Genomic DNA, 26,122 nt, shown 5'->3' on the forward strand with positions numbered 1-26,122 from the left:
GGTCAGGTTAGCCTCAGGTCTCCAGTCAAGTCAGCATAGTGTCAACCCACAGTTAAAGCATGTATTATAGTTAGTTGTTCAATAAAATCGTGTTGCATCTCTTCAAGTGTTGGAAGCCTGTCTCTCTCTACACTGCATCAAACACAGTCCACGTAGACCCAGCATACCCAACACATCACCAATCTTCTGTTTTTAGAGTTGTGGGACTCCTTAGAAAAGTGAAAGTTCTGTTGCTGTTTTCTACTTTTTTTGGAATAAATGAAACCCAGCCCCTTCAGTTCCTGGGCTGTGCGTTGAGAGACAGGCACAGTAACTTTATCCAATCCCATTCATGATTTAACACTCCTGCAGCTCTGAAATGTTTAGTGCTGAAGAAGACATAGCCACATTACTTTCAGAATTGTTGCAAAGAGTTGCTGTTTCCTAAGCACACTGTATTCAGTGGAATACAGTATGCTACCTCCAGCATCTTTTGTCCGTTAATACCTGTCAATATTGATGGCTGAGCTACTCATGCTGTACCAGGCTGTCTCTCCGTTTTTCCTAATTGATATTTTTGGATTAATGATATTTGATTGGGTGACGTAGGCAAAAGCTTTTGTTTGCAAAGGGACAGGGACACTTGAGCCCAAATACTCGTGTGACAGAGAAGGAGATACGATCAGATTTCAGCTTGTGTTACTGGAGAATCAACTGTCCCCTGGCACTTTACTGAGCTCTACATTTATCCCGGCACAATGCAGGTCTGAGCATCTTGGAAGCGGGGACTGTGAGCCACAGTTTTAATACTGGGCTGCTTCCATGTGTGTGGCTCTGGATGTCCTTTCAGGACCTTGGTCAGTACCCATCCTTTTGGTAAATATAAGAATGGCCACAGATCTCTGATCATTAAAGGATGAGGTTGGAAAGACGCTTGCTGAACGGATGATGTTTTAAGTGATCAGCCCAGGGTGGTAGTACAAGGCAAAGCCTCTTTTTCACAGACTTGTCGAAATGATAACCCCACCGATGCAAGCACACTGTCAACTAAGGTTCAGCTTCTCTCTGTGAGGATATCAGCCATTGACTCCTCACAGCCCAGGGACACTGCAGCAGGGCCATGCTGAAGAAACTAAACTCGATGTTTCACCCGCACGTGGAAAGAAAACTGGGTGAGTCTGAAGGAAATACAAAGTGGCAAAGAGAAGAGTCTGGCATCAGGTTGGTCCGCAGCACCTCCCTTTACCTGATCGGGGAAAGTCACCAAAACCAGGGCAGCTCTTTGAAACGGAGCCAGAGCGCAGTAAGTGTGAACTCCTCTATCTACCACATCAAGGCCGAAGACCGCCTCTGGATGTTCTCCAGGACACAGGACTGCCTACAGTACCTGCAGGACCTGATAGTCCTGCGCCAACAATACCAGCAGGTCTGCAACCTCAACAAGAATAAGGAGAGTAAGCCAGATCCATCCGCTGCATCAACAAACCATTTCAAATCAAACAAGAAAGTGTCAGCTTCTAAAGTAAGTATTTCACATCTCTCCATACTGAACAAGGATTAGATTTCTAATAACCAATTGAATCTCATTGCAGCTGTTTGCAATTATATTAATGGTAATAAAATAAGACAGATGGCAAAAAGGAAACCTTGCCATTTAACCCTTTTAAAAATGTACATGAACATTAAATGATCTACACAGAGGTGTACATACCTGATTCCAATACACTGCTCAAAGAGAAGGAGCCTTCTTCTGGCCAATACAGAACAGACCATCCAGTCAGTACTGGTGTGGGATCCTGCTGTAGAGAATTGGCTGCCACATTTCCCTCCATTACAGCAGTGATTAAAGAGATTTATTGGCTATTGGTTGCTTTGGGCTATCCTGGGATAGTGAAAGGCCTCGTAGAAATGCAAATCCTTTTTTCTTCACTTCACTGGAAATGATGTTGAGTCAGATATGTTTGAAATGTATAGCAGTTTGTTTTCAGGGACTACAGCTTGCATGTGCCAAGCATTAAAACATTTATTAGTTAGTTTTGTCCTGCAAGATGTATGAGGATTAAGTCATTTTTGGTCAGAGTCTCTAATTATGTCTGAGAGTTGCTTCCTTTACAACCAAACTAAGTTACCTCAAGATTTCCATCTGAGAAAAATGATAAACAACTTCAGGTCTTTGCAAATATTGGTGCCAATTAAAGAACAATGTGAAAAAGGACGCTTAGATCAGCTGCTTCATGGAATTTTCACTCTCCATTGTTGTACTCATCCATCACCCTTCCACCCTCATGCAGCCATTCAATCTCCTGGGAGAGGCAAACAGAAAACAGGGAAAACACTTCCACTAATTAGAGAGAAAGCCAATGGGACATTTCTCTCCAACACTCCCAGGAAATCAACGTGACTGTGATCACGGGTTAATGTAACGACTGCGTGTAACAGGAAGGATGTCAACCATGGTTCAATGGGTAGCACCCTCGTCAACAAGTCAAACCTTTGCAGGTACAGGCCCCACTACGGAGACTTTTTAAACGTTAATTTCCGGGATGTGGCCAACACTAGCTAGGCCAGCATTCATTGCCCATCCCTAATTGTCCCTGATAAGGTGGTGGTGAACTGTCTTCTTGAAATGCTTCTGTCAATGTGGTGTAGGTACACCCATAGTGCTGTCAGGGGGGATTCTGGGATTTTGCCCCAGCGACACTGAAGGAACGGTGATATATTTCCAAGTCACGATGGTGGGCGACTTGGAGGGGAACCTCCAGGTGGCGAGGTTCCCATGTATCTGCTGCCCTTGTACCTCTAGATGGCATTGGTCGTGGGTTTGGAAGGTGACATATCGCAAATTGAGCACATAATGTAGACTGACATTTCAGTGTAGCACAGAGGGAGTGCTGCATTGTAGAGGTGCCTATTTTCTGGGTGTAATGTTGAACTGAGGCTTTGTCTGCCCTCTCCAGAAGGAGCAAAAGATCCATGGAAATAGGGAGAATACAAATTAGTAGGGGTGAGCCTTGTCTAGCATTATGAGTTTAGCTATGTCAGACAGACTGCAGTAGTTCAAGAAGGCAGCTCACCACCATCTTCTCAATTAGGAATGGACAACAAAAGCTGGTCCAGCCACGATGCTCACATCCCATAGGAGAACAGAATAAAATGTCTTGCAGCAGTCCATAATTCTAATGTGGAACTGGGAAGAGCACTCCTATCTTCACATCCTGATAAATAAGATTAACTTTAGCTATATCTTCAAGCAGAAGATCCCAAGAGTGCTTTTAAGGACCCAACAATTTGGCTACTAAGTGCCTGAAAAAACTGACTAAAGCCCGCTAATGCAAGCTGTGGCCAGTCATGAACTGTTATCACAAAGGGCTTGAAATAGGCATCAGACAATTGATTGTCATATCCAATGTGTGTAACTCTTGGATGACTAGAAGGAGCCATAACCAAAGTGGCATAGCAGCCGTTTTATTTTTGCAATATTGAGCTCAGCAGACCCAAGTTTGCCTGAAATTCTAGGCCAAAATCTCTTATTAGATGGTCAAATGTCATTCAGCTGAAAAAAATATACAGCTTTGACATTGTAAACTTGGTTTACCTTTAAGGGGTAACAACACTTTGTTCAGGTCAATCTTGTCACCTCCACATTTAGTGAGGTTCTTCACTATGAATGGAGCTGTGCACTATCATTGTTCCTGTTTATAAATCCTTACAGCTGTCCTGTATCATCAGGGTCACTCTGTCTCATCTCAGGTGAGTGGATTTTGATGTTCGCTGTGGTTGACTGACCAGTGACAGGGCCAATAGCAGCCTGCGTAGTTTTGAGGCTAAGCTGGGAGGGAGGGCACTCCTGGTCTCCATATTTATGTTAAGTATATTTTATTAAATCTACCTTGTTGGTTGTGGTCTGCAGTGGTCCTTTAAGAACTGCCCATTAGGCTGCATATGGATCAGATTTTCCTGAGCACAGTTGTGAGGGGGGCTCTCAAACAGATGTGAGGCACCTTATTTGGACATGCTGAGGGACTATTGCTGGTTTTGGATGGGCGCCCTCCACACCTATTTTGGCTTTTTCACTTGCAATGACTGTGTATTTCCTGTCCGCCAGTTTGGAGTCTCAGAAATCTGTTTAATGCCTGAAAAACAGGCACTTGATATGGCTGATTTTCTACATCAATGAGTTTTCAAAAATTACTTCCCTTCAGATTAATTTTTGGGGTATGGGCGTTGCTAATAAGGCCAGTGTTTATTTCTCACCTATAGTGGCTGACAAATACATAACACAGAAAACATTGTCAATCATTTGGGCGGCACGGCAGCACAGTGGTTAGCACAGTTGCTTCACAGCTCCAGGGTCCCAGGTTCGATTCCCGGCTTAGGTTACTGTCTGTGCGACGTCTTCACGTTCTCCTCGTGTGTGCGTGGGTTTCCTCCGGGTGCTCTGGTTTCCTCCCACAGTCCAAAGATGTGCAGGTTAGGTGGATTGGCCGTGCTAAATTGTCGCTAATGTCCAAAAAGTTTAGGTGGGTTACGGAGATAGGGTGGAGGTGTGGCATTAGGTGGGGTGCCTTTTCCAAGAGCCGGTGGAGACTCGATGGGCAAATGGCCTCCTTCTGCACTGTAAATTCTATGGGGCGGATTCTCCACGAACCGGTGGGGCGGGCCACTCCGGCGCCGAGGAGTGGCATAAACCACTCCAGCGTCGGGTCACCCCGAAGGTGCGAAATTCTCCGCATCTTCAGGGGCTAGGCCGGCGCTGGAATGTTTGGCACATGCACAGGAACGCCAGCATGTGCTGGCGTCACCCCAGCGCATGCGCAGGGGGGTTCTTCTCCGCACCGGCCATGGCGGAGGTTGACTTCGGCTGTTGTGGAGGGAAAGAGTGCCCCCACGGCACAGGCCCTCCTGCAGAACGGTGGGCCCCGATCGCGGGCCAGGCCACCGTGGGGGCACCCCCCAGGGCCAGATCCCCCCGTGACCCCCCCTAGGACTCTGCAGGCCGCCCATGGAGCCAGGTCCCTCTGGTAAGGATCTGTTGTGATTTACGCTGGCGGGACCGGCCGAAAACGGGCGGCCACTCGGCCCATCGCGGGCCGGAGAATCGCCGGCGAGACCGCTGCCAACAGCCCCCGACCAGCGTGATTCCCGCCCCTGCCAAAACCCCGGCGCCGGAGAATTCGGCAGCAGGCGGTGGTGGGATTCATGCCACCCCCCCACCCCGCGGCGTTTCTCCAACCCAGCGGGGTATCGGAGAATCCCGCCCCAGGATTCTATGACTCATTATAAAATCCCATCTGGTCACTAATGTCCTTTAGGGAAGGAAAGCTGCCATTCTTACCATGGTCTGGCCTACTCATGACTCCAGATCGAATGTGGCTGACTCTTAACTGCCCTCAGAAAAGGCCGAGCAAGTCACTCAGTTCAGGGCCAATAAGGGATCGGCAACAAATGCTGGCCCAGCCAGAGATGCCCACATACCACGAATGAATTAAAAAATTATTTACTTCACTGCATATTAGAAAGGGGAAATAATATACACTATGGATTCAAGCATTTTGCATTTGGCATTGTATACAGAGGGTCCATAGGGGGCGGGGAAGTTCTCAACATCTCTTCAAGTAGATTGGTTGTTATTTTAGTAATTGTAATATTGAGGTTAATGAAAAAGCACTTCATTCCAACATCTCTTGAAACAAAAATATAACTTACTTAAAAAATATATTGAACAAAACCAACCACCATCATGAAAGTAAAAGCCTCTGGATCTCCTTTGAATGGATTTGTTTGCAGCCCATGCTGCTGTACAGAGATGATGACGATGGCTGAGTGGGCCACACTTTCAATAAGAAAGTTGCAATTTCAACTTTCACTCTTGAGAGCTGAGCACAAAATACAGACTGACACTCCAGTGCAATACTGGGAAATGGCTGCAATGTCAGAGGAGTTTGGAGGAATTCTCCGTTCCTGTGTTGAAGCCGGGGCAGGATTCTTGCACTTCTACGACAGAAAAACTGGCGCCGCACCTGGACAGAATCAGTGACCGTTAAGGGGCTAGCACCGACGCTACATGGAACACAATCGATTCCAATGAGAAACGGTGCCAGATTTGCCGGATTCATGACTGACACTCAGGAGGCTGACAAGCTGCAGCCACTTTTACACACTTCACTCCCCACACACCAGCCCAGCCAACAAGATGGCAGCGAGGAGAGCGGCACCCCGTTTTACAGACACCGAGTTTGAGACCCTGCTGGATGCCGTGGAAGTGATGCAGGCCACCCTTTGCCCCGGCCCAGGAAGGAGGCTGCCAGCCGTTGCCATCGCCATGCCTGGGCTCAGGTGGCAGAGGTGGTCAGCGCCATCAGCAACACTGTCCAAACCAGCCAGCAGTGCCTGAGAACCTGCACGATCTCCTCAGGGTGGGTAGGCACGACAGACGGCAGTGACTGACAGCCTCCTTCCCGGACCATGTACAGGGTTATCCGCCTCTCCTCCACCGCGTCCAGGAGAGTCTCCAGCTCGGCGTGGGTGAAGCGTGGAGCTGCTCTCCTTGCTGCCATCTTGTTGGCTGGGATGGTGTGTGTGTGGGGAGTGAAGTGTGTATATGCGTCTGCAACCTGTCAGCCTCCTGAGTGTCAATTGCGAATCCCGCACCATTTCTCAATGGAATCGATTGTGTTCCACATTGCGCCGGTACTAGCCCCTCAACAATAGCAGAATCATTCCAGGCATGGCGCCAGTTTTGCTGTCGTGGAACTCCAAGGATTCTGCCTCGCCGTCAACACTTAGGACTGGATTCTCCGATACTGCGGCTATGTCCGCAGGTTCCGTCTGGTCTTCCGACCAAAAAGTCAGGGGCGCTCCCACACCAATGCTCTGCCCGGTGAGGGGCTAGCAGCCGTGTCACGTAGGCTTTACCTGTCGATACGGACGCAGAATGGCCAGTCCCGTGGCCGGGCATGCTCACGCCGGCGGCCTGTGGCAGCCGGGCCGTACAACATGGCGCCGGCCCCACTGCCTGCCAAAAACAGCCCCCTGTAACCCACATCCGGACCCATCCCTCACCAGTCCCCTCCAGCCCCTGCCAAAGCACCCCTGCCAGCAGAACGACTCCCCCCCGCCCCCGACCGCCTCGACTGTGGCAGCACAGGACACAGTCCGCAGCCGTCACACGAGGTCCCAGAAAAGTGAGAGGACACACGGTCCACGCCATTGGGTCTCGGTCCATCAGGTATGCTGTTTTTGAGGGGGCGGAGCATCCAAAAAACAGCACCGCCCCCGATTCCGGCCGATCACCGAACGTGATTTTGGCGTCGCCGATCGGAGAATCCAGCCCTTAATCTCAGAAATGGAGAATGCAACCTCTTGTGTCTGTCTTCATGACAGAGAGGGGCAGTGCAGAAATTGCAGTGAGGAGGAGGACTATGAAATATTTGACAGGGCAAACTTAACGAGAGAGGAACTATTGAGGGTTTTACATCTTGGGGAGTAGATAAATTGTCAGACCTGAATGAAATGCATCTCAGGTTGTTAAGCAAAGCAAGGAAGAGAATGATGGAGCTAATTATCCAATCCTCTCTGGCTACAGCCACGGAGCCATTGTCTTGGAGGACAGTCGGCCTGCTAACTTTATAACCATCATTTAAAGAGGAGAAAAGGAACGGATCAAGTAAATATACCTTGAAGCTGGCAAATTATTGAAAAGCATAGTGAGAGTATTAGTTGTCATTTAGGAAGACATATTGGGCGGGATTGTCCCGTACCCAGCGGGGCAGGGGGTCCCGGCAGGACGGAGTGGCGTGAACCACTCCGGCATCGGGCCGCCCCAAAGGTGCGGAATCATCTGCACCTTCAGGGGCTAGGCACGCCCCGGAGTGGTTGGCGCCCCGCCGGCTGGCGTGGAAGGCCTTTGGCGCCACACCAGCCAGGGCCGAAGGGACTTCGCCGGCCGGTGCTGGCCCGCATATGCACGGGAGAATCAGCGGCTGCTGACGTCATCCCCGCGCATGCGCGGGGGGGTCACATTCGCGCTGGCCATCGCGGAGGCTTACACGGCTGCCGCATTGGAATAGAGTGCTCCACGGCACAGGCCCGCCCGCGGATCGGTGGGCCCCGATCGCGGGCCAGGCCACCATGGGGGCACCCCCCAGGGCCAGATCATCCCGTGCCCCCCCCGAGGACCACCAGGTCCCGCCGGTAAGGGACCAACTCCAATTCACGCCGGCGGGACCTGCATATAATGGGTGGGACTTCGGCCCATTGCGGGCTGGAAAATCGCGGGGGGGAGTCTGCCGACCGGCGAGGCACGATTCCCGCCCCCGCCAAATCTCCGGCGCCGGAGAATTCGGCAGCCAGCTTGGGCGGGATTCACGCCGCCCCCTGGCAATTCTCCAACCCGGCGGGGGGGGTCAGAGAATCCCACCCATTAATTGAGACAGTCAACATGGGTTTACTAAGAGTTTGTGTCTGGCAAACTTGGTTGGATCTTTGGAGAGTGTAACAAGGAGGGCTGTGAGGTAGCATGTTTGACAGAACCTACAGGAATTTTAACAAGGCTTTTGACAAGGTGCCACACAGCAGGCTGGCTAGTAAATTAAATGTTCATGGAATCTAAGCGAAAATAGCAAATAGATCCAAAACTGTCTCAGTGGCAGGAAGGGAATGGTTGACGGGTGTTTTTATGATTGGAAGGCTGTTTCTAGTGGGGTTCCATAGTCCTCAGTATAAGGGCCCTTGTTTTCTGTGGTTGATCGTGAGGAAGAAAGCTGTAGACAGCAGGAGGATATCAATATAAAGTCAGGCAATAGAGAGCTGGCAAATGGCATTCAATCAGGTGAAGTGTGAGCTGATGCACTTGGAGAGGACAAACAGGGCAAGGGAATACACAATAAATGGTAGGATATTGAGTAGTGTCAAGAAGCAGAGGCACCTTGGGGTGCATGTTTACAGATCCCTGTGAGTAGGTAAAGTGATAGAAGGAATATTTTCCTTTATTTGTCTAGGCATTGAATATAAGACCTGGAAGGTTATGCCAGAACTCAATAAACCACGAGTTAATATGTACAGTCTGGTAACCGTATCACAGAAAATATGTGTTTACACAGGAAAGAGGGCAGGGGAAGTTTATAAGAATATTGCCAGGACTGGAATAAATTCGCTGTGGGAAAAGATTGGATGAACTGCGGTTGTTTCCTTTGGAGCAAAGGTGGCTGATGGGAGATTTAAGTGAGGTCTATAAACTTATGAGGGGCCTAGAAAGGATAGGAAGGAATTATTTACTTTAACTGAAAGATTGAAAACTAGAGGATACAGCTTTTAACACAATTGCCAGAAGGATTAGAGGAGAGTTGAAGATATCTTTTCACCCAGAGGGTGTGGAATTCCTAAAATCACTGCTTAAAAGGTTGGTAGAGGTAGAAACCCACATTGCATTTAAAACAAACATTTGGCTTTGCATTTACAGTGCTGTGACCTCCAAGCCCATAGGCCAAGAGCTGCAAATTGGGATTGAACAAAGCTTTTTCCCAGTTGCCACAAATAGGATGGGCTGAATGGCCTCCTTCTGCGCCATAAATTTCTATGATTCCACAATCTTTTCAGGCGGATGGGAAAGATCCCATGGCATTATTTCAATGTTGAGCAAGGGAGTTCTTCCTCAAATTCTGGTCAATATTTATCCCATCAACCAACATCACAAATACAGATTCTCTGACCTTGATCATATTGGGGCAGCAGGGTAGCATGGTGGTTAGCATAAATGCTTCACAGCTCCAGGGTCCCAGGTTCGATTCCCGGCTGGGTCACTGTCTGTGTGGAGTCTGCACGTCCTCCCCCTGTGTGCGTGGTTAGGTGGATTGGCCATGCTAAATTGCCCGTAGTGTCCTAATAAAAGTAAGGTTAAGGGGGGGTTGTTGGGTTATGGGTATAGGGTGGATACGTGGGTTTGAGTAGGGTGATCATGGCTCGGCACAACATTGAGGGCCGAAGGGCCTGTTCTGTGCTGTACTGTTCTATGTTCTATGCTATGTGTGGGAGTTTGCTCTGTGCAAACTGGATGATGTGTTACAACAGTAACTATGCTTCAAAAGTGACTCATTGATTGATTGATTGATTGATTTATTGTCACATGTACTGGAGTACAGTGAAAAGCGTTTTTCTGGGAACATACGCAGTACATGCACAATAGATAAAAAGAATAATCAACAAAGTACATTGACAAATAATGATTGGTTACAGTCCAGAACATTGCCAAACAAAGCAAATACATGAGCAAGAGCAGCATAGGGCATTGTGAATAGTGTTCTTACAGGAAACAGATCAGTCCGAGAGAGAGTCGTTGTGGGGAAGAAGCTGTTTATCTGACTGGATTTGTGGGTCTTCAGACTTCTGTATCTTCTGCCTGATGGAAGGGTCTGGAAGAAGGCAATGCCTGGGTGGGAGGGGTCTCTGACAATGCTGTCTGCCTTCCTGAGGCAGCGGGAGGTGTAGACAGAATCAATGGGAGGGTGGCAAGCTTGTGTGATGTGTTGGGCTGAGTTCACCACAGTCTGCAGTTTCTTGCGATTGTGGGCCGAGCAGTTGCCATACCAAGCTGTGATGCAGCCGGATAGGATGCTCTCTATGGCACACGTGTAGAGGTTTGTGAGAGTCGATGCAGAAATGCCGAATTTCTTTAGCTTCCGTAGGAAGTAGAGACGTTGTTGGACTTTCTTGACTGTTGCATCAACATGAGTGGACCAGGACCGACTGTTGGTGATGGTGACTCCCAGGAACTTAAAGTTAACGACAATCTCCACTTCAGAGCTATTGATGTAGATGGGAGGTTGTATCATGCTATGCTTCCTGAAGTCGATGATCAGTTCCTTGGTTTTGCCAACATTTAGGGAGAGGTTGTTTTCGGTACACCACGCAACCAAGTAATCCATCTCCCTTCTGTAGTCTGATTCGTCGTTGTTTGCGATACGACCCACCAGTCGTATCATCCACAAACTTATAGATTGAGTTGGAGTTAAATCTTGCCGCACAGTCGTGTGTGTACAGAAAGTACAGTAGAGGACTGAGCACAGATCCTTGCTCACAGATGGTGAGGACTATTGTGGAGGAGATGCTGTTGCCTATCCTGACAGATTGCAGTCTGTTGCTGAGGAAGTCAAGGATCCAGCTGCACAGGGAGGGGTCAAGTCCAAGGTTGCAGAGTTTGGTTATTAGTCTTGTCGGGATAATGTTGTTGAAGGCAAAACTATAGTCTATGAACAGTAGTCTGACGTAGGTGTCCTTGTTGTCGAGATATTCGAGTGTTGATTGTGGAGCCAGGGAGATAGCATCTGCTGTGACCGGTTGCGGTGATAGGCAAACTGCAATGGCTGTAAAGTGTTCTGGAACAGCCTGCAGTTGGGGAAGATGATATGTAAGTGCAAATCTTCCTTTCTAATTCATTCCAGAATTTAAAATGTATCAAAACACTCATTAAATCTGAAAGATCTTTAACCTTTAATGAGCTAGTTTATTCCAGCGACACACTGTTCTTTACGCACCTCCTGTGTACGGTTAGAATTTTTGTTGGTAATATTTTCCAAACTTGCATCAATAAAACTGTTTTTATTTATTTAACAGAAACCAAAAGACAAATCTAATCCTGCACCAGTGTCAACAGAAGCAGAGACTCTGGCATATTTTGATTCCGTCATCGCTGATTTTGATCAGGAAAGCAAACCCAAAGTTCAACCAGCAGATGACACGCACCTTGACGTGGATTTTGTTAGTAAGTATGTCTTAGTAGGAAACAAAAGCTACATTAATTACTATGGGTACGATCTTAACATAAAGTGTCAGATCTGGTGAGAAAAATCGAATTTCGAACTTCTGACGCAAAGGTTTTTTTGCCACACGAATCACTCCACCCTCTTGGTGGCCTCCTGCTGATTCGCTCACCCCGGGGAAACTTAATCACTTCAATCACTGGGGAGATCCTCCCCAGCACTCCCCAGCATTTGTTCCAGACCCATTGGAGTCAGGAAACCAGCTCCAAGATTCTTGGAGGGAGGCCTGACTTTTGGATGGTGTCAAGCAGAGGTGGGGCGTTCTGTACCCACAATCCAGGAAGCGTCCCACCAGCAAGGTGACCACCACTACCTGGGACGCTATAGCAGCAGTAGTGAGTGTCAACTCACTGTAGAAGAGGATGGGCAGAGTGCCAGCAGAAAATGAATGGCCTTCTTCACATAGCCAGGATAAGTCTGCCATCTCCAGTCTCTCAATGCAACCCCTCACCCCCCCCTCGCACCTCCAAGGTGATCTTGCACCAGCCACCTCACAGGTTCATCACCTGCCCCCCCCCCCCCCCCCCCCAAACCCCATGGTGTCTTGCAGTCTCAACTCACCTCCTCACATCCCTGTTCCCACTCCAATCCCACACGTCATACTCCTGAATCATAGAATGGACAGGACTCCCGCCTACACTCTCCCCATCTGTATCCACGCAGGACAAATTGGAACACAACCGGCGTGAGGGGGCGCAGCCACCCGGAGCTATGAGAGAGCTCCGCAACCGCACCCCATGAGGAAAGAGCCCCTGAGCTGGGTGGAGCTTGACCACACCTGTGCTGATGGCGAAATGGGGGAAGCGAACAAAAGTGAGACCCCAAGGACAAACAATCATTCCTCACACCTCACGCGCATAAACATCACGCATCATTTATCCCCTGTGATGTACTAATGCATTTCCCTTACCTTGCATGGCCATCAGGAGAGCAGCCCGGACCATCCTCGTGCCCCCTGGACACCAAAGACCCGAGCAGCTCAGAGCGCGAATTCTCGGACATCACCTTCAAAGAGGCATCACAGCTGTCACCCTCCACCACCGCTCAGAGGGATTAACTAGTTGGCAGGTTTCTGGATCATCACTGGTGAGCACCTCACACCTGATGATCCACAGCAAGTGGAGGCAGGGATGTCCCAGGGATCCAGTACTCGGGGCTTAGGACTCTGCTGATGAGGTGCCCCTAGGTCCGGTCATCCCAGAGCTGCTGGAACTGCAGACGCAGAGTCACCAGAATCAGGAAAGGATGACAGGATCCCTCCTCGGATTGCAAAGCTGACTGGAGGAGTCCATTCGCTTTCTTTCTGAGGAGATGGTGCTGTCACGCCAATGCAACAAGGCCAAAACTGCTAGGGTGGCATCCACAATGGAGACCTTGGTGCAGATTGTGCCCTCCATGGTGGGGGATGCCTGCTCCATGGTTCCGCTCATGTCCTCCATGGCTGAGGGTGTGAGCTCCATGGTGCATGGTGGGAATTCATGAGTGTTGGTGCTGGAGGACGGCGGAGCTTCGGGATCTCACCCCAGCTGCCCTGTATCCCAGGGGAGCACAGGGGCCCTCGGGCACCTGAAGGGAAGAAGATTGACAGGAGCGCAGCCTGGGACCCTCCACCCATGGGATCTTGGGACTGTCCGGCCCATCTGACACCCCCCCCCCCCTCCCTGTAAGCAACACACCTCCACCCCCACACACACTGAGGAGGGTAGCACTACAACATCCGTGCTGCTCGAAAGAACACCCGGACCCTCAAGGTCCCAGCCCCTCAGGAAACACCTGACAAAGTTATCTCAGGCAACAGGGCATGGAAGGCAGCAAACCACCTCAACCTCCACTGTGGATCCTGGAGAAACACCTAGTGGGAGGGTGAGAAAGAGTAAGAAACAGTAGGCACCTAGTGGGCATGGGTGAACATGGCCACTAGTTAAGATAGGTCACCACTGATGTGTTAGGCAGGTTGGTTCGATGTTGACTGCAACTGGATGCAGGGAAGCTAGAAACAAACGTCTAACACTGGAGATGATCCAACACTGTTTTATTTAACTATGGACTGCTGTACATGTTCAGCTGTGGGTTGACACTCTACTAATCCTACTGACGACCTCTTACTGGCTCGACCAGACTTACTAGCTACCACATGGCAATAATATCCACTGACTTGTGCACTCTGACTGTCTCAGTGTCTGGGTCCCGAAAAGAGCGGGAGTCTTAATGCCCTGTGAGCTTTATAGTGGTGGTGTCTTGTCTGGTGATTGGTTGTTCTGTGTTGTGTGTTCATTGGTCATCCTATATGTCAATCACTGTCTGGAATCAGCCGTTGAGCCGTAATTACATGACAGCGCCAGGATGCGGAGCTGGGTCAGGAAGGACTGAAAAGGTTCATCCTTACCCTGAAGCCTCTGTTGGAAGATGTACCGTTCAAAGCTCTCATTCATTTTAATGTCGCAGTGGCTGTCGAATTTTAGCAGGACTGTTTTTGAACTTCGTCTCGTCTTCGCCATCGGCAAACGTGAGTGAGTTATAGATGTGGATGGCATGGTCCCCCGCAGTCGACAGGAACAGCGCGATCCCCCCCCCCCCCCCCCCCCCCCCCCCACCGATCAGCCATCATCTTTCTTGGGCCAGTTTCCAGCCAGCACTCCACACATCCACAGGCCTGTCCCCCAGCAGCCCCTGTCCCTGACCTCCATATTGTCCCACGGCAAAAGTCCCTCCCCCGTCAGCAGAACATTCCCCCCCCCCCCCATAGCAGCACTATACATACAGCCCCTTCAACAAGCATAACATCCTCTCACCCCATGCAGCACTTCCGTGAGCTAGCCCGCCCAGCTAGCTTGGTGGCCCCCGCCCATGACGCCAGACATTTTCCCACCTATTGCACCCCCCCCACCCCCCCTCGTGCGTAGCCCAAAGACGGGCCGGGTACAGTAGTCCAAACTTTACCTTCTTCTTAAAATGGGTCAATTTTATCTTGTTGAACCCTGCTCTTCTCCTGGCCACATCCGCGCTCAGGTCCTGATATATACGCAGGACACTGATATATAGGCAGCTCCGCGTCTGCCTGGCCCACCATAGAATTCACTCCTTGTCCAGGTACCTGTGGAATCTCACCACCATTGCTCTCGAGGGGGGTGGGGGGTCACCCACACACGGCTTCCTCGCTAGCACTCTGTGCGCCCTGTCCACCTCCAATGGTTGGGTGAACGGCCCCTCCCCCAGTCGCATCTCAAACATAGCCACTATGTATGCCCCTGCGCCTGTTCCTTCGGATCCCTCCGGGAGACCCACAATTCTCAGGTTCTGCCGGTGGGACCTATTCTCTAAATCCTCCACCTTCTCCCCTGGAGCCTTTTCTGCTGGTCTCTCAACATTCCCACCTCCAACTCTACTGCAGCTTGGTGCTCCTCCTGCTCAGTCAGTGCTTTCTCCACTTTCTGGATCGCCCAATCTTGAGCATCCAGTCTGAGTTCCAGTCATGCAATCGACTCCTTAATTGGGTCCAAGCAGTCCTGTTTCTGCTTGTGAAGCCCTCCTGAATAAACTGCATCAGCTGCTCTGTTAACCGCTTGGTCGTCGAGCCAGAACTCCGGTTGTCCGCCATGCTTTCTCCCATTGCAGCCTCAGCCCAAGCCTTCTCTGTTTGCCTATGTTTGCACTGTTTGCACTGATGTAGGATTCCTCGTCACAGTTGAATCCAACATCAATTTTCCACTTCAGATCCGACAAAAGATCGGGGGAAAAGGTCCAAATTTCCGACCCGAGCAGGAGCCACCAAATGTGTGACCTACTCCTTCACAGCCGCCATTGGAAGTTGGGTCGGTAAAATTCAGTCACTGCTGGTGGATTTATAGAGAAGCCCAGGAAGGCTGACAGATATATTCAAAAATAGCTGTTGGGGCATAATTTGGTGTAAAGTGGAGCCTTGCTCATGCTGAAGGCCATCTGAATATTCCACAAATAACAACACATCCTTCTGTCAGCTCAAATTTCTGGCCAATTACCTCACTTTGCCAGGTAAATGTGGGTGATGGTGGTTGGGGGCGGGACTTGCATTTAAAGAGTGCCTTTCATGACTGCATGATGTCCCAAAGTGCTTTGCAGCGAATGAAGTACCTCACACAGTGGTCATTGCTGTAATGTAGGAAATGCAGCAGTCAATTTTCCCGCAACGTTCCGTAAGCAGCAATATGATCATCTGTTTTAATGATGTTGATGAGCAATGAATATCAGCCGGGATGTCATGGGAAAGTCTCCTGCTCTTCCTCAAATAGTGTGCTGGGATATTTTACACCCACCTGTGGTGAATCACAGTAGCGTAATTCACACTGTTATTACATATGATGTACTATGTCTGTGTAAGCTTGGCACACGAGCAGTTGCGCAGCTCTGCCCCTAGGGGGAGATGTACTGGGAGTGTACGGGAGTTTGTACTGGGCTCCACCCTTGACTCCGCCCATGGCTCCTCCCACCAACTGGTTGTATAAAGCTTGGCAGTCTGAGCCTGCCTGCCAGTTCATCTCGTCGCAGGCAGGCTCCGTTGTGAGATTATTAAAACCACTGTTCACTTCTAACCATGTGTCTTGTGAATTGATGGTCACATCACCGCCTCAGTGGGCAGACGGGAAGTGAGGGCTGGCAGTTAGGAAAATGCAGGAACTGGATTCTCCAGATATCAGGAGGTTTTCCTGGAGCCATTCGATGCTCTTCCACCACATGGTTCGGTGGTGACATTGCAGCACTGCTGTACACGCATGCCTCATGTGATGTCACTCTGTGGAGGCAAGTGGTCTGATTGGCCCAGCTTAGTGCCGTGCTCTGTTTGCAGGAATGAGGAAGGTGATATGTAGCTCTCAGGCTATAATGTAAAGGAAGTTTAGGAGTTGATTAAACGCTGACTCTCTCACTTAGTGAGTGCTGTGCTGGAGAATACAGAGCAGATGGGAATCAATAAAAGCACTCAACAGAGTAAACAGTAGTTGAACAAATACTGATCTGATCAAGTGTTTAAAATGGTTACAAAATTGGAAACTTTCCTCTGGTGAGCTAATCCAGAATAAGGAGACATTACGGGCGGCATGGTTGCACAGTGGTTAGCACTGCTGCACCAGGGACCTGGGTTCGATTCCAGTTTTGGGTCACTGTCTGTGCGGAGTCTGCACGTTCTCCTCGTGTGTGCGTGGCTTTCCTCCGGGTGCTCCGGTTTCTTCTCACAGTACAAAGCTGTGCAGGTTAGGTGGATTGGCCATTGATCAATTCACGGATTTAGAGGGATATCGGGAAGAATGCTCTTTCAGAGGGTCTTTACAGACACAATGGGCCCAATGGCCTCCTTCTGCACTGTAGGAATTCTATGAATTCTACCTTAAAATTAGAGTTAAGCTATTGAGAGGTGATGTCAGAAAACACTTCTTCAAACGAAGGACAGCCGACACTCAGTCCCTCAAAAAGGTGTTGAGGTCGAGAGTCAAACTAAGAGAGAGATTTCTGTTAGGTACCTGATTAAGAGATCCGTAAGCAAGGAGGGTGAATGAAGTTAAGACATAGATTATTCATGATCTAACTGAATGGCGAAACAGGATGATTGACCTGCGGTTGTTCCTATGTTTATCCATGTCTTTGTTACCTTGACTCTGGACTATTCCAATGTTCTCCTGGTCAGCCTCTTACCCTGAAACCTCCATAAAATTAAAGTCACCCTTTACTCTGCTACCCGTATCCTAACTTGCACCAAATCCCATTGACCCATCGTCCCTGTGCTCAGTGAACTACACATCTCCTATCAGGCAAAGGCTCAGTTCTAAAATCCTCATTCTTGATTTCAAATCCCTTTTTGTCGCGTCACCTCTTTCCATCTGTGTAACCTCCTGTCGACCTGCAGCCCTCCAATATATCTGCACTCCTCCAATTCTGACCTCTTGCCCAGATTTTCAACTCTCCACCATTCATAGATTATAGAATTTACAGTGCAGAGGGAGGCCATTCGGCCCATCGAGTCTGCACCAGCTCCTGGAAAGAGCACCCTACCCAAGGTCAACACCTCCACCTTATCCCCATAACCCAGCAACCCCACCCACCACTAAGGGCAATTTTGGACACTTAGGGCAATTTATCATGGTCAATCCACCTAACCTGCACATCTTTGGACTGTGGGAGGAAACCAGAGCACCCGGAGGAAACCCATGCACACACGGGGAGGATGTGCAGACTCCGCACAGACAGTGACCCAAGCCGGAATTGAACCTGGCACCCTGGAGGTGTGAAGCAATTGTGCTATCCACAATGCTACCGTGCTGCCCATTGAAATGAAATAAAATGAAAATCGCTTATTGTCACAAGTAGACTTCAAATGCAGTTACTGTGAAAAGCCCCTAGTCGCCACATTCCGACGCCTGGTCGGGGAGGCTGGTACGGGCAGCAATGCCTTCAACTGCCCAGGCCCAATACACTGGAATCCCCTTCCTAAAACTCGCCATCTCTCTCTGTTTAAAACCTATCCCTTTGACCAAGTTTTTGGTCATCTGGCCTAATGTTTCTTTATGTGGCTCAGTCAATTCCTGCCTGATTACTCTGATGCCATGTTAAAGGTGCTTTTGAAATGCTCATTGTTGGGTTTATTTGTAACAGACAATTGGTTGCTTTGTCGTTATAACATCCAATGTGCTTCTCTATCTATCTCTTTGTGTAAAGTTGCCAGCAGCACCAGTGAACACAGTTTACATTCAAACTGGATCCTGAAGTCACCGAGAAGGTACTCGATTGACGTGGCGCACTTGGCAAAGACTGATCACCTGCCTCGAAGACACAGTGATGGTATACGGATGAGCTTCAAGAGATTTGAGCGACGCCCGATGTACCTCCCGAAATTGGTCGAGAGTCCGATGCACACGTTAAGGTTTAAGCCGAAAGCACGTAATGAAGATGACGAGTTTTAGGAACAGAGTGTCAAATGCTTTGAAACTTGGAGCCCCCTGACAACAAACTTCTGTTTAATCCTTCATAAATGCTTTGTTTCGCAACCTAAATTCCTTTTGCAACCAAATCATGTAAAATCATTCATGTTTGGACGAGGCTTCATTGCTATTTTGTTACCGTTTTTTTTTCTATATCTGATGGAATTTTAAAAAATGTATTTGCACTATTTTTCTAACTTTAGTTTCTTTCTCGGAGAAGGGGAAACCCTAACTGTGTGACTAGCAGCCTCAATTCTGAGCTGTGTCCACTCAATGGGACACGGGGTTATGCCAATAGAGCTCCTCACTGTGAGGTGAAGCAATTTACCTTCATTGGAGAGATTGAGAACCCAGCACAGCCCAGCATGGTGTGGGTAACATGGACGGCTCTCAGACAGCAGTTACCATCTCATCTAAATGATAGCAACTACAGACAGGGAGGTCATCGGCCATGACCTCTGAACCCCTCAAACTGTGCACATGGGTAAGTGGTGTTTGAAGCTTATACTCCAGTGGGAAGAACATGGATTGAGCTACGAAGGTTGAAGAAATGTTCATACTGTGCAGGATGAAGATCTCATGCTCACAGTTCCCCATTCGGCTGTTTCTTCTTTCCACCCAGGATGACAGCAGCAACAACTTGCATTTATATAGCGTCTTTGGCCTAGTAAAATGTCCCATGCTGCTTCACAGGAGCATTGTCAGATACAATGTGGTATCAAGGCCACATCAGGGGCGTGGCCAAATGCTTGGTCAAGGTGGAAGGTTTTAACAAGCGTTTTAATGGGTGATAGAGCACTGGAGAGGTTTAGGGCAGGAATTCCAGAGTTTAGGCACAAGGCAGCTGAGGGTACATTTGAAATTGGTGACGTCGTTAAAATCAGGGATGCGCAAGAGGCCCGAATTGGAGAAGTGCAGATTGTAGAGCTGGTCAAGGTTACAGAGATAGGGAGGGGCATAGCTATGGAGAAATTTGAAATGAAGGATGAGCATTTTGAAGTTGAGGCAAAGGAATTTCCACAAGGTAGAGGGACTCATGCTGGCCAAGGTTCTAGTGTGTCACCACACAATAAATACTAGGAAGCAAATTATCACTCTGTAAGCTGCAAATACTGTGAAAGTGGTTAACAATGAGGAGGAATATTGAAGCTTGTAGGGTAGCAATGAAGCTTTACATTAGCAATCTCACAGTGACTCTGGTGGCAATGCCAGGGCACTTAGTCAGAACCAAGACCCAGTCCAGTTCATATTCATTCAAAAACATATTCAAAGTCATTATTATATTATTTTTAAAATAATAAATTTAGAGTACCCAATTCATTTTTTCTAACTAAGGGGTAATTTTACATGGCCAATCCACTTGCACATCTTTGGGTTGTGGGGGCGAAATTCACGCCGACACAGGGAGAATGTGTAAATTCCACACAGATGGTGAATCAGGGCCGGGGTTGGCCTTGGTGCCGTGAGGCAGCAGTGCGAACCACTGCGCCACCGTGCTGCCATATTCAAAGTAATTAAACAATCCTGACAGTTGTTGACCCCCCCACCACCGATTCTGCTGACAGCTTCAAACCACCTGCCCCCCCCCACACTGCTCCACATGGAATAGTCTTGATCCTGTGACTATATTCCAGCCCTTTACCACAGGAATGATCTTGCTGAATGTTCCACCTCCATCCCATGGCAATGATTTACTCTGTTGCCATAAATTCCTCCAGCCTGGGAATTAGACTGCGATCCTCCATCCAGTTCTGTGGAAAGAAATTGAACTGACTGCGATATGAGGTTCGCAGACGTGCGGTGTCCAGTTTAAATCGGATGCGAGCCTGGTTGACTGTGAGGATAGCACACCACTCGTCGTCGGGATCCACACTGAGGATCGAAAGGCGGGTTGCCGGTGCAGTGGGGACCAGCACGTGTGTGGTTATGATGCCCACCCAATATGGAGACTCGAGGCAGTCAGCATCGGGATCCGTTAGGCTGTCGGGATCAGCATCATGCATGTCTTGTACCGAGTGGATACTTCTGCGCCGTGTCTGGGGCCGCTGGCTGATAATCGGTGGAGTGGACGTGCAGCAGGCCGCATAATGGCCAGGTTTCCCACACCGTAGGCATTGGACATTCTGAATTCTCCCTCCGTGTACCCGAACACGCGCCGGAATGTGGCGACTAGGGACTTTTCACAGTAATTTAATTGCAGTGTTAATGTAAGCCTACTGGTGACAATAAAGATTATTATTAACATGAATCAGGGGCAAGAGTAGGCCACTCGGCCCCTCGAATCTGCTCTGCCATTCAGTAAGATCATGGCTGACCTGCTTGTAACTTCAACCTGCCTACATTCCTGCTTACCCCTGATACCCTTTAACCTCCTTGTTAAACAAGTGTGAAAATTGGCTGCCATGTTTCATACGTGTCAACAGTGATGACATTTCTATGGTTGTAAAGCCGCAGACCATGAAAGGTGCCATATAAATGCAACTTCTTTCTTCCATTTCCATTAAAGATTTGAACAACAATAAAAAAGGGTTGTTTTTCCCTCGTGAATGTAGTTGAGGCATGTTGATTGAATTGAGACAAAATATGAATACTGCTCATGTTGCGATCTCTTTGTGACTTTGATGGGGTAAGGGGGAGATATTGTGAAGTTCACCTCCAGTGTAATGGTACAGTAGATGGTGGACATTTGGATGGTTCGCAGTATTTTCTATTTAAATTGAGGCGCCTTCTTTACAGGTGGGGATTCGAGACACCTAGTCCTCCATTACTTGCTACACCCTGGTGTGCCTGGCAATGAGTACAGTCCCACAGCATTCCCCCTTTATCCTGTAGCAAGGGTTCAGCATTGGTGTTCATGGCATGTTTTGTGCAGAGGCTTGGTGCAGTTAATGACTTCACTCGATTACATACTGCTGTCCATTTTTCTGTAAATATTTTGCCTATTTTCACCTCATGTTTACCTGTGCCTCGGAACGACCCTAACCGGAGAGGGGAATCAGCTGACCTGTGCTCATCACTGCACTTCAGCTGACCATTTTTCTGTAAATATTTTGCCTATTTTCACCTCATGTTTACCTGTGCCTCGGAACGACCCTAACCGGAGAGGGGAATCAGCTGACCTGTGCTCATCACTGCACTTCAGCTGACCGCTGGAGAGGGTGACCCATGAATGTTACCTCTCGCTATTGGTTAAACCACCTGACTAAAAGGTATAGCCAATATTGGGAACTCAGTGTGGAGAATTGTGAGTAGGAATTCACATTCACGCAATCTCAGCATAATATATATTTTTTTAATTTAGTGTACCCAATTCATTTTTTACCAATTATGGGGCAATTTAGTGTGTTCAATCCACCTACCTTGTACATCTTTGGGTTTTCGGGGTGAAACCCACGCAAACACAGGAATAATGTGCAAACTCCACACGGACAGTGACCCAGATCCGGGATCGAACCTGGGACCTCGGCGCCATGAGACTGCAGTGCTACTAGTGCGCCACCGTGCTGCCCTATCTCAGCATAATATAGGGGCAGAATGGTGGCACAGTGGTTAGCATTGCTGTCTTACGGTACCGAGGACCCGAGTTCGATCCCAGCCCCAGGTCACTGTCCGTGTGGAGTTTGCACATTCTCCCCGTAGTTGCATGGGTCTCACCCCCACAACCCAAAAAGATGTGCAGGGTAGGTGGATTGACGACTCTAAATTGCCCCTTAATTTGAAAAATTTAAAATATATATATATTAGGGATTGTGTCTAAATAGCTGAAACTAAAAAAAAACATATTACTTGTTGGGAAAAGTATTACTTCTAGAATTGTTCAAGTCGAAGGCATAAATTATTACTTTGAAGACATATCAGCTAAGGACAGCAGAGTGGAATGTGTGGCCTGTAACATATAAGAAGTTTAAAAAAAAATGAATTTACAGGATATGAGCATTGTTGGTTAGGCCAGCATTTATTGCCCATGCATAATTGCCCTTCAGAAGGTGGCGGTGAGTTATCTTCTTGAACTGCTGCAGTCCTTGAGGTGTACGTACACCCACTATGCTGTTGGGGAGAGAGTTCCAGAATGTTGCCCAAGTGACAGTGAAGGAGCGGCGACATATTTCCAAGTCAGGGTGGTGAGTAACTTGGAGGGGAAACTCCAGGAGGTGAGTTACTCGCTGTAGGATTCCTAGCCTTTGGCCCTATCTTGGACCATAATAATAATTAGTGTCACAAGTATGCTTGCATTAACACTGCAATTAAGTTACTGTAAACAGCCCCTTGTCGCCACACTCCGGTGCCTGTTCGGATACACTGAGGAAGAAGACAGAATATCCAATTCACCGAACAGCATGTCTTTCGGGACTTGTGGGAGGAAACCAGAGTGCTGGAGGAAACCCACTCAGACACAGGGAGAATGTGTAGACTCCACACAGACAGTAACCCAAATCAGGAATTGAACCCAGGTCCCTATCGCTGGGAAGCAACAGTGCTAGCCACTGTGCCACTACCAGTGTCCTAGATGACCACATGTGTGAGAAGTGCTCCCAACAGGCTGGGTATTACGTGGGTCGCTTCTTTAGAGAGGTGGTCCCACAGCTCAAGGGACAAGAAGAAAAAAGGAAATGGGTGAACACTAGGCAGTCCAGGAAGAACAGGCAGACTTTGCTAGAGTCCCCTAGGGTCCCACTCGCAAATCGGTATTCCATTTTGGAAGCTGATGATGGTGCTGGTACCTCAGAGGAGTTCAGTCAGTGCCAAGCTTCTGGCACCACAAGCAGCGTAACTGTACAGGAGGGGAGGAAGAAGAAAGGAAGAGCAATAGTATTGGGGATTCATTAGTCAGGGGAGCAGACAGCCATTTCTGTGGCCACAGGCGTGACTCCAGGATGGTGTGTTGCCTCCCTGATGCCAGGATAAGGGATGTCATTGAAAGGCTGCATGGCATCCTAAAGGGAGAGGGTGGAAAGTCAGAGGTCATGGTACATGTTGGTACCAACGATATAGGTAGAATGCAGGATGAAGTCTGGTTTCAAGAATTTAGGAAGCTAGGCAATAGATTAAAAAGCAGGATCTCCAAGGTTGTAATCTCTGGATTACTCCCGGTGCCACATGTTAGCAAATATAGAAATAGGAAAATAGGGCAGATTCATGCATGGCTCAAGAGTTGGTGCAGGAGGGAGGGCTTTAGATTCTTGGATCACTGGGAGCGTTTCTGGGGAAGGTGGGATATGTACAAAAGGGACGGTCTGCACCTAAACCACATTGGGACCAACATCCTTGCAGGTAGGTTTGCTAGTGATGTTGGAAGGAGTTTAAATTAGTTTGGCAGGGGACAGGGACACAGGGTATAAGTAAAATAGAGACACATCATGCTATAATAAAGGAAGCAAGTCAGAGTGAGTTCAGCTATGTTGAATGTCAAGAGAGTAGTCAAGGCTGGATGGTCTTTACTTTAATGCCAGGAGTGTAATAGGTAAGACTGATGAGTTAAGGGTGTTGATTGACACATGGAATTGACATTGTTGCCAAGTTGTCATCACAGAGACATGGTTAAGGCAAGGGCAGGACTGGCAACTTAACATTCCAGGGAGTAGGATTTTTAGGCAGACAGAGGAGGGTGTAAAAAGGGAGGTGGTGTTGCACTATTAATCAAGGAATCAGTTACTGCAATGAGGGGAAATTATGAGTGCGACTGAACGGAAAAGTTTCTAAGTGTCATTTGTGGCGGGTTTTTTCAGGAAGTTTCCCGCTGGCTCTGCCGGCGAGTTCCCCATTGCTACTCAATGACACTTAGTCACCTTATTGGGCCCTGGAGAGTTTCTCTCCGGTTTAGCCCACACTTAAAATTTATTTCATCACTGGGGAGCTGAAATCAGAGATCGGGCCCCATTTAGAAAAGGTGCCCCAATCTCTAAGCGAGCTTCCCCCCACCCATAGACAATGTCACCCCCAAAACACATGGGCATTATCCCCCATCCCCCCGTCCCAAGTGAGGACACCCCACTATGGGGTCCCTGGGGGCACCTCCTTTTCAGCACCTCCCCCACATCCCTTTGCAGGTCCCCGCCTTCCAGGACTCCCATCCATCACCCTCCTCGAACGGGCCCTTCTTAGGTGCCCTGCAACTCCCATGCTTCATACCCCCTCTCCACTCTCCTTTCATTGTCATGGACCCCTCGGGCCCTGACCCTTGGTAGTGTTGCCCTGGCACCCGGGCATCCTTGGACGGCACCCAGGCACCCTTGCACTGCTGGCTTGGCAGTGCCACCTGGTCATCTTGGCAGCACCAAAGTGCCAGCCTGACAGTAACAAGGTACCCATGTTCCAGGGGGAGGTTCAGGAGGCCACCCTGCACTGACCATGGCCACCCAGGGGCATCCAATGGCCTGGGAGACCCCCCCTGGTGCCATTCTGCCTGGTCCATGTTTGTGTGGACCAGCACTGAATGGCGCCCGGCTTCAGCCTCCCTGGGAGGCCAATAGATCCTGGAAAGCTGGTAGAGTAAGTTTAAGGCCTACTTACCCGTGTGCGACATGGTCCCACCCATTGTGATTGTGGCCGGGTTCCTGTCCCGGTGCCTTGTGGGACTTGGGTAGATCCCGCGAGGCATCGTGGCTGTCAGGAAGCTTCTCCCTCTCTAACATCCAGGCCACGCTCCCATTGGGGCACGGCATGGCCGGTAGATCGCGCCCGATATCTTGGAAGGGTCTTTAAAAGAAATTCATGGGTAGAACTGAGGAATATAAAGGGGGCAGTCACATTACTGGGAGTATATAATAGGCCCCAAAGAGTAATTGGGAAATAGAGAAGCAGATATGTAGACAAATTACTGAAGTGTGTAAGAATAATAATCGGATAATTACACAAGGGGATTTTAACTTCACCAACATAAATTGGGATAGTGATAGTGTAAAGGGTTTAGAGGGGGTGGATTTCTTAAAATGCATTCAGTGGAGTTTCTTGTATTAATATGTAGAAACTCTTTCAAGAGATGGCGCAGTGCTGGATCTGTTTCTGGAGAATGAAGCTGGACAAGTGTTCAATGTGGCAGTGAGGGAGCATTTTAGTGATAGCGACCACAACACGGTACAGTTCAAGTTAGTTATGGACAAGGTAAAAGTTGACCTGCAAAAGATGGTTTTGGATTGGGGAAAGACAAATTTTACTAATATAAAAAAGAATCAGCCAATGTTGACTGAGAAACAGCTTCTTGTGGAAAAATCTACAGCGGAGCAGTGGAGGTCATTCAAAAAGGAAATGGGGAAAGTACAGGTCCAACATGTTCCCTGTAGGTGGAAATGTAGGAGCAATAAGTTCAGGAAACCCTAAGGTCGAGAACAATGCAGGAGTGGATATGGAGGAAGAGAAAGACTTTGGCAAGTCCAAAGGGAG

At 48.7% G+C, this 26,122-nt stretch overlaps 1 protein-coding gene across 1 annotated transcript; it reads left to right on the top strand.

The window, feature by feature from the left end:
* Positions 1-1,099: 1,099 nt before the first annotated feature.
* Positions 1,100-18,724, top strand: LOC119969111 (uncharacterized protein C13orf42). The gene is made up of 3 exons (XM_038802325.1): positions 1,100-1,501; positions 11,590-11,737; positions 18,480-18,724. Exons 1-3 carry the CDS (start codon positions 1,100-1,102, stop codon positions 18,722-18,724), a joined length of 795 nt encoding a protein of 264 aa, XP_038658253.1.
* Positions 18,725-26,122: the final 7,398 nt, after the last annotated feature.

Source organism: Scyliorhinus canicula, chromosome 7, assembly GCF_902713615.1.
Source record: "Scyliorhinus canicula chromosome 7, sScyCan1.1, whole genome shotgun sequence".
Taxonomy (NCBI): Eukaryota; Metazoa; Chordata; class Chondrichthyes; order Carcharhiniformes; family Scyliorhinidae; genus Scyliorhinus; species Scyliorhinus canicula.

Bases quoted from the DNA above. Each gene is read 5' to 3' on its own strand.
- LOC119969111 (XM_038802325.1), top strand. From the start codon at position 1,100: ATGCTGAAGAAACTAAACTCGATGTTTCACCCGCACGTGGAAAGAAAA. The intron at 1,502-11,589 runs GTAAGTATTTCA...TTTATTTAACAG, and splicing joins AGAAAGTGTCAGCTTCTAAA to AAACCAAAAGACAAATCTAA. The intron at 11,738-18,479 runs GTAAGTATGTCT...CTTTGTGTAAAG, and splicing joins CCTTGACGTGGATTTTGTTA to TTGCCAGCAGCACCAGTGAA.